At 47.3% G+C, this 8,742-nt stretch overlaps 1 protein-coding gene across 1 annotated transcript in view; it reads left to right on the top strand.

Moving 5' to 3' along the window:
- Positions 1-263: 263 nt before the first annotated feature.
- Positions 264-8,742, top strand: part of MAP3K21 (mitogen-activated protein kinase kinase kinase 21) — a 57,846-nt gene continuing 49,367 nt past the window's right edge. Inside the window, exon 1 of the mRNA XM_045877817.3 lies at positions 264-1,343. Coding sequence (XP_045733773.1) covers positions 515-1,343 — 829 coding nt within the window. The 5' untranslated portion in view covers positions 264-514. The remainder of the gene's footprint in view (positions 1,344-8,742) is intronic.

Raw genomic sequence — 8,742 nt, 5'->3', positions numbered from 1 at the left:
TGGCTTAGTTTAATTTTTCCCGAAAACCTCGTGCAGCCCGGCTCCGCCTCCCGGGCCAAAGGGGCGCGGCGCACCCTAGCCCGGGAGCGTCAGCGGCGGGGCGGCCCCGGGCCCGGGGGTCTGGGCGGGCCCCGAGGGGCGGGGCCGGCCGGCGCGGTGGGCGGGTCCTGGAGGGCGGGGCGAGCCGGCGCGGTGGGAGGGTCCTGGCGGGGCGGGGCGGGGCGGGGCGGGCCCGGGGGGGCGGACCCAGGCGGTGGCTAGGCCCAGCCAGCCGCAGGCCCGCCGCAGGCCCAGCGCGCCACCATGGTGCGACAGCGCCCGCGGCTGTGGGGACCGCTGCAGCAGCAGAAGCGGACGAGGCGGAACGGGGGCTGAGGCCGGGGCCTCCGGGTAGTGGGCCCGTGAACCCCAGCGTCCCCGACTCCCCCTCCTTGCCGGACCATGCACGCCCCGAGCCGCCCCGGAGGCTGAGCCCGTCGCCCAGCTCCGCCGTCGCCCTCCCGGCCGCCCCCCCATGGCCTTGCCGGGCGCCGAGGGCGCGGCTGACAGGCCGGTATCCCCGGCCCGGGGGGCCCCCGCCGGCTCCGCGTCGTCGTCGTCCGCCTCCTCCGGCGGCTCGGCCTCCGCCTCGGCCTCGGCGGGAGCGGGGCTGTGGGCCGCGCTGTACGACTACGAGGCGCGCGGCGAGGACGAGCTGAGCCTGCGGCGCGGCCAGCTGGTGGAGGTGCTGTCCCAGGACGCCGCCGTGTCGGGCGACGAGGGCTGGTGGGCCGGCCAGGTGCAGCGGCGCCTCGGCATCTTCCCCGCCAACTACGTGGCGCCGTGCCGCCCGGCCGCCAGCCCCGGGCCGCCGCCGCCGCCGCCGCCGCCGCGCCCCGGCTCGCCCGTGCACGTCGACTTCGAGCGGCTGGAGCTCAAGGAGCTCATCGGCGCCGGCGGCTTCGGGCAGGTGTACCGCGCCACCTGGCAGGGCCGGGAGGTGGCGGTGAAGGCGGCGCGCCGGGACCCGGAGCAGGACGCGGCGACGGCGGCCGAGAGCGTGCGGCGGGAGGCGAGGCTCTTCGCCATGCTGCGGCACCCCAACATCATCGAGCTGCGCGGCGTGTGCCTGCAGCAGCCGCACCTCTGCCTGGTGCTGGAGTTCGCCCGCGGTGGAGCGCTCAACCGCGCTCTGGCCGCAGCCAACGCCGCCCCGGACCCGCGCGCGCCCGGGCCGCGCCGCGCGCGCCGCATCCCCCCGCACGTGCTGGTCAACTGGGCGGTGCAGATCGCGCGGGGCATGCTCTACCTGCACGAGGAGGCGGTCGTGTCCATCCTGCACCGGGACCTCAAGTCCAGCAACAGTAAGTGGGCCGGGGGTGGTGGGGGGACGCAGCCTGGCCCCGCGAAGCCCACCTCGGTGCCAGCCCTGGGCCGGCCCCTCCCGGCCTTGAGCCAGGTGGAAGGAGGCGGGGGTCAGCCTCCCAGCGCCCGCAGCACCCTCTGTGCTGGCCTTCCAGGGCCGGGAGCTTCAGCTAAACCTTGGTTACTTGCCTTGGGGCAGGTGACACAATTACCTTGACTTTGCTTTGTTGCTTTTTGGGGTGCCTTTTTAAAAAAATGCAGATCAGACTTGCTTGCTGACTAAACAATCTTCTGGAAAGCTCACGGTGCAATCTTTGGCCTTTAGGTACAGTAAGTGGGTCATTTTGTGGAACTGCAAACCCGAGCCTTCCTCGGATTATGAGGAACCCATGGCCCTCCTCGGCTTCATCAAACCCCTCCTTTCCTTCAGCTTAACAAGTGCTGAATTGAGGTCGCTCTTGGCTTCATGTCCTTTGACATTTTCAAAGACTTTTCGTTCAGACATCTCTGCACACGAAGTATGCTTTTATCATTGATTTGGTGGCTTGGGTGTTGATGGATCGTCTCCAGACAAGAAACACCAGTTTGTGCCAACATGCACATGTAGGCTTAGAGCGAGCTCGTGGTCTTTTGCACAAGTACTTGAAATCTTGAAGACCTGGCCTGTATCGTTTACTTTGTTGATAAGTCAGTGTGGATTTTCTAGTTGTCAATAGAGAACTGACAAATGAGCTAAACCCGAATCCTATTAAATTTCACCTTATAAAAGAGCTAATGGGATGGCCGTTTAAAGTTGGTTCTTCAGGGCGCCTGGGTGGCTCAGTCGGTTAAGCGTCTGCCTTCGGCTCAGGTCATGATCCCGGAGTGTTAAGCATCTGCCTTCGGCTCAGGTCATGATCCGGGAGTCCCGGGATTGAGTACCGCATCGGGCTCCCTGCTCAGTGGGGAGTCTGCTTCTCCTTCTGACCCTTACCCCTCTCGTGCTTCCTCTCTCTCTCTCTCTCTCTCTCTCTCACTCTCTGTCTCAAATAAATTTTAAAAAAATAAAATCTTTTAAAAAAATAAAGTTGGTTTTTTAACGTTGAAGATCACTTCGCGTTCTTAGGATGGGATGAAATCGCATGAAAGATTAATAATGCAGCCAGAACTGGCATTGGCCTACCACAGCTGCATGTCTTTCAATCTGGTAAAACCTGCTAGGACAGGCGCTAACCCAAACGGAAACACTGTCCTTCCCCAAGTCTGAAGGAAGAAGAGTGACAAGAAGAAATGATGTATTTGTTTTGTGTTTGTGTAGATTCTTTTTCCTATTCAAAATTCTTCAGCACTGAAAGCTACTTGAAAATGACGAGGGTAGCATTTTCATTATGGGAGTCAGAATATTTAAGTGTTGGTAACTACATGTAGGCATTGGATACTTGCTTTGGATTTTATTTTGTGCCCCCTGCTAGCCCCCAATATAAATTATAACCTTATAATTTAGAAGACAACTGCTCAAGTGTCAGAAGCAGATTCAAACAAGCTATGGCATAAAAGAGTGGCATGGTAGCGTGTGTTCTTAGAGTTCGAACAGAGGCCACATAAAGGACTCCAGAATTACTTTTGGACTGTGTTACGGTAAAGACATAGCAGTTTTCAATGTACTTATTTTTGTTAATGCTTCAAACCCTACAAACTTCACTCCCAGTTGGTGCTTATTTCCTGAAATGTGCTTTCAGTGAAAGATGTGTTTAACTTGCTGCCACAGAACAAGGCCTGTGTGCCCTGTCCTGGTCCTATAGGCTCTCTCCGCAATGATGTCCTGCAAGCCCTTCTCTGCTGGTTATTTTCTGCAAAACCAGGTTATTTTAAGGACAACAAAAAAGAGCATCATTGCTTGCATTTGTGGCAGTTCTGTGATATACATGGAACCTGGCTTCTACAGACTGATTCTGTTGTAGGACATCAGATTACCAACACAGGCAAACGATCTGGGTTAGATTGGTCCTTAGACCAAAAAAACAAAAGGGCCTGTAACGATTATTTTTTTCATATCAGATTACCAACACAGGCAAACGATCTGGGTTAGATTGGTCCTTAGACCAAAAAAACAAAAGGGCCTGTAATGATTATTTTTTTCATTACGCTTACTTGGTTTTGTTGGGTTGTGATAATACGGGAGATCCATACAGTCTGTCCCATTAGCATGTTTGCTAATATTGGTAAATGCATAGAAGTGTAGATTAATCCATGTTCCAATCATAAACCTTTTTATATGAATTAAGAACTTTCAAAGAACTAATACTATCAAAGAGGAAAAAGAAATAACATGACCCTGGAATAATAACATGGTTAAATAGTTTTTATTGACAGCAGGAAACTTGAACAGCAGAACAGAGATGGTAGATATGTCATTTAGAGGTGCTTATATGGTGCAACTTAGTTTTTTGAAAGCCTTTCCATGCTCAGAAGAAATTGCCAAACTTCCCGGAGCATTTTAATTTCCATAATTGTCAGGCAAGGTCACCTTTGCTTTAAATTGTTGCACTTTAAAAAAGACATAATTGGCTTGGTTACTAGCCTAGCCAAATATTTGTTACATTATGACCATTACTATAGTTTTTAAATGACTATAACAGGAACATTTTGCATAGGGCCTAAAATATGCAAATCACAGCGCCTAGCACATTGCCTTATCCTCGCTCTCTGGTGTTATTTATTCAGTGAATAAATGCAGACACTTTGGAACTTCTTTTGTGGTACATGAAACCATGACTTCTTGTTTAGACTTTTGAGAACAGCAGAAACCCTATTACAGTGTGTTTTGTTTGAATTTATTGGTTATTTGCTAATGGTGGTAGTGAGTTAATGATAATGTAAACAATTGATTTTAAAAATCAATATTGAATTTTATCTTCATTCTGGAGTCCACAAAGAGCCAGTGTAAAACTACCTGGAACCAAGTTAGTTCAAATTACTGTTTAAAACAAATGTTTAAGTTTGGCATAGGAAGATATGGTTCTTGACATGTTTTCTTTCCTCTTTTCTCATTGGTCTACTTTTAAGTTTTATTTTATGTGGGAGACAGTGTTTATGTTAAAATAATAGCTGTGTTGTGATGGTACAAACAACTTCGTTCCTTTTCTAACAGCAAAAGATTGAAAGTTGAGCCAAATTAGCAAGTTTTAAGCATCATTTATGTTGTTAAAATATGTTAGGCTCTGGCACTCCCTGGATGTAAAGTGTGTAGAAAGTACTTTGCTAAGTCTTTCCATTTGCAACAGAGAGGAGTATGAAGCAACTTTGGGTTCCTGTGAGCATGGCCAGTTTTCTGTGCATGCAGAGAAGAGAGAAAAATCACCATGCATTTATTCAATATATCTTGAGCCCTTCCCTCACCCCCTAGTCACTTCTGGACCCAGGGACACAGTGGCGAACCACATGACAATATCCCTGTTGGCACTGGGCATAGTCCAGCGGGGAAGATAGATGGTAGCCATGCAATGGCAAATACTAGTAAGCATGGGGGGTAGATGGTGATGGGGCCAAGGGTGAGGGTGCCTAACAGACTGGGGTGGTGGACAGAAGGTGCTCTGAGGAGTGACACAGAGATGTGGGTGAGGAAGAAGAATGAGTCAAGCAAAGATCCTGGCAAAGAGAGGGTGAAGGAGAATGAGCCTCACTTCCCGGGGAGCAGAGGGAAGGCTGGGAGGCTGAGGCAGAGGGAGGAGTAGAGGTAGGCATGGTGGGGCTTGTGGCCATGACCCACATGGGTCCCACTCTGAGTGCCATCTATCCACAGCCTGGGAGCGTTCTGTGCAGAGGAGTGGTGGGATCTGATTCCATGTTTACAAGATTCCTCTGACTGCTCTGGAGGATGGACTTAAAATTGGCCAACGTGAAGGCTGTCGACGTCGCTCCCTTCAAAGAACTCGGTGGTTTCACCCAGGCTGGTAGGAACGGGGAGCGGTTTTCAGGGAGGTTACCAAGGAGGAGTGAAGATAAACTAGTACGATATGTGAATTACTGAGGATGGTTTGAATTATTAGAATTTAGTCCATGTTTTGTTTATTCTGGCATAATTCAGTATTGAAAAAAGATTGTGTGGCATAATTTTTTTTTTAATATTGCAAACTGTGTTGTGGTGGTGGTGGTGGTTTTAGCAAAAATAAACATTCCAGGAGAAACTGAGCCACAAATTCTGGTAGCTACTTACTTTTATATTTTTTATTTCAATGAGTAAGCATCTTTTTAGCTTGACATTTTTGTAACCTTCTGGGGAATAATTATTATATGTATTATTATCTACAGTGGTATTTACAATCAATAAATAGACATAGCTACATTTAGTATCAAATGCAGTTTAGAGCTCTTAATAAAACTACAAAGGAATCTAATTTTTGGAAAAATTTTTCTCATTAATACATTGTAAATAAAGGAACTATTTGAGAAAATTATAGGAAATGTTAATCTCCAACTAAGGTGCTTAAATTGCTCATTGGAGTGATTTGGAGGAGCTATTAATTGCGCTATTATCAGTTAAAAGACACGCATCTTCTTTCTCCTCTCATCTGTTCTTTTATTCCAGACGTGTAGCTTCATGCCATGGCCTCTTCCCACTCCAGGGGGCACAGGGAGATCAGTACAGATACCCCAATGGTGGCAAAGGCTAATCTGCTTCTGACACAAAAAAAGCTAAAGGATTTATTTTTAGAAGAAGAGCAATGACAAACGGTCCCCACATCATCCCCTACCATTTTCATACTTGCATATTAAAAATAACAGGCCACCACTCATTTTTTTCCAGTTGTAAAGGGGGAGTCAGTTATTTGGTTCTGGATTATGCAAACTCCCTCTTCACTCTACACATCTGAACGTGTTTGTAGTCATCATCAAGTGTATCAAAGCACGGTGAAGGAACGAGGAGGGGGGAAGACCACTTCATCCATTTCAGAAGGTGTCTGTGAGCCCTGCTTTCTCTTCTTGCGCAAGCATGCAAGTGTTGAACTTCTCCAGAACGGTGCAGTTACTGGCAGGAGCATCGCCTTCAAAGTCCGTCACACCTGGGTTCCATTATTGCTATTGTCATTTACGAGCTGTGTGACCTTAGGCAAGTTGTATAACCTCATTGAGCCTGAATTTCTTGATTTCTGAAACTGTCTACTGAAGTCCTGTCTTGGAGATGGACAGAGTCCCAGAGGGAAAATCTGTTTGATGTTTCTTTACCCCCATCAAAGGCATTCGTGGAAAAACTGGCATAAAAACATAGGGCTTTTTTTTAGGGAATCAAGAATAGTTGGGTGTAGCTAGAATGAAAGATAGACAAGGGGTTTTCTGGGAAGGAAACAGGCATTTAGCATGTGGCCAGCAGTGAGTGGGTGACTTGAACACCATCCTAACATGGATAGACTAACAAGAGCCAATCACTGGAGATTTTGAGGAGGAAAGTGGTCTGCTCTGCTGAAAGATTAACATCTATACAGAAAAAAAAAAAAAATACAAGCTTGGGATAATTTGCTTTATGACTCTACTATTGTAGGTTATCATAGGGCAGTAAAAATTACAATACTTAGACATTGGTTTGACGTAAGTTATTTATCGTTTATGACCGGGGCCTAGTTTTTATAATCAATATTCATTTGGTCAGTTAGTAAAGGGCATTTTCTCTCTCTGACTCACCAGAGTTAGAAAACAGTGACCAGATTTACCATGCCAGGCTGATGATTTTCAGTCCAAATATCAGAGTGTCCCCAAACCTTCCCCAGCCCTCAGGACCTCCGAAAAGGTGATACATCTCCATAAAGGAGTGTTGGGGGGCAGAGGAAGGGTTCCTAGACAGGCTGGCAGAGCTGTGCTGGTTTTATTTTGGGGCTTGAAACAAATTTGTACAGGTGACTTCCAATGTGTGTGAATTTAGTTATTTTTAAAAATTCATCTTTTTCAAATACTGCTTCATCTCAGGTGCTTTAACTAAGGAATAGTCATATCAGGCACAAGGGCTCACTCGTATCTAATGCTCCCGAGGCACTGGGTACTGCCCAACCTCGATCCACACTTATTCTTCACAGCTCCTTTTTGAGGTAGGTACTTTATTCCCATTTTACAGATGGAGAAGCTGAAGCCAGGGTTTAATTGCCTTTATCAAACTCACTTGGCTTGTCAGAGAATTGAATCAGAGCCTCTAATCCTGGAACTTGAGCATTTATCTTCTCCATCTACTGCCTGGATGAACAGTTCTCATATATTTGTTATCAGGACCCCAAAGAGCTCTTGTTTACGTGGGTTATAGCTATTGATATTTACCACTTAGAAACTTAAAATGGTACATAAAAATGTTTAATAATATAAAAACAACAGACCCATTACATGTTAACGTAGCATTTTTAGTGGGGAAAAAAGTCTTATTTTCCAAAAGAAATTTAGAAAGGGAAGTGGCATTGCTTTACCCTTTTGAAGCTCACTTTGAAGGCAGACTTAATAGAAGACAAGTGGATGTTCATATCTACTTCTGAATTTAATCTGTTGTTACCTTAGGGATGCCCAAGGGTCCCTACTTTGAGACCCCCGAGGCTAGATGATCAGTTCTATTGGTATAGAATGGCACTCTAGAGGAGTTGTTCCTACGCCTAATGTAGCATCAGAAGCTCCTTGTGAGCTTTTAAAAAGTAAAATTCCCTGTCTCACTTTTGGGTGTTCTGATTTGGTTGACCTTGGTTGGGAACAAGCAATGAATTTTTTTTCCCTACCATTTTATTTAGAAAATCTTGAAATATAGAATTGAAGGAACTTGAAGTGAGCACTTACATACTCACCACCCAGATTCTACCATTCATGTTTTACTGACTTGTTTTAACACAAATCTAACCCTATCCATCCATTAATCCATCTGAGCTTTTGATGCAGCAATATGTATTTTTTATAAAGCTTCTGGATGACTTAAATGCAGAGCCAAGTTTGGAAACTGCTATTCGAAGGACCAGATTTGTGGGTTCCTTCTTAGGGTTATCTGGGTTGATCTATAAATCCTTCCATGGGGGCGCCTGGGTGGCTCCGTTGGTTAAGCGTCTGCCTTCGGCTCAGGTCATGATCCCAGGGTCCCCGGGATCGAGCCCTGCATCGGGCTCCCTGCTCGGCGGGGAGCCTGCCTCTCCCTCTCCCTCTGCCTACCTGTTCTCTCTATCTCTCTGTCAAATAAATAAATAAAATCTTTAAAAAAAAAAAAATCCTTCCATGAACCCAGACTGTATCTCAAATCCAGTTAAGTGTCTGATAAAATTGCACGGTTGGTCATAGAAGGCACCAGGTGAGAGTATGGGTAGCTTTTTCTGGGCTTGTGTCTCTGGGGAAAGGAATCTCTCTAAGCATTTTTTCCTTTAACATTGGGTGACGAATAGTATCATTGTGGCGTCTGAGGTTTGC

The sequence above is a fragment of the Mirounga angustirostris genome, unplaced genomic scaffold, assembly GCF_029215605.1.
Source record: "Mirounga angustirostris isolate CCGP_5_RB_7025 unplaced genomic scaffold, mMirAng1.0.hap1 SCAF_6, whole genome shotgun sequence".
In the NCBI taxonomy this organism is placed as follows: Eukaryota; Metazoa; Chordata; class Mammalia; order Carnivora; family Phocidae; genus Mirounga; species Mirounga angustirostris.
This window is presented reverse-complemented; position numbering and strand designations above follow the sequence as displayed.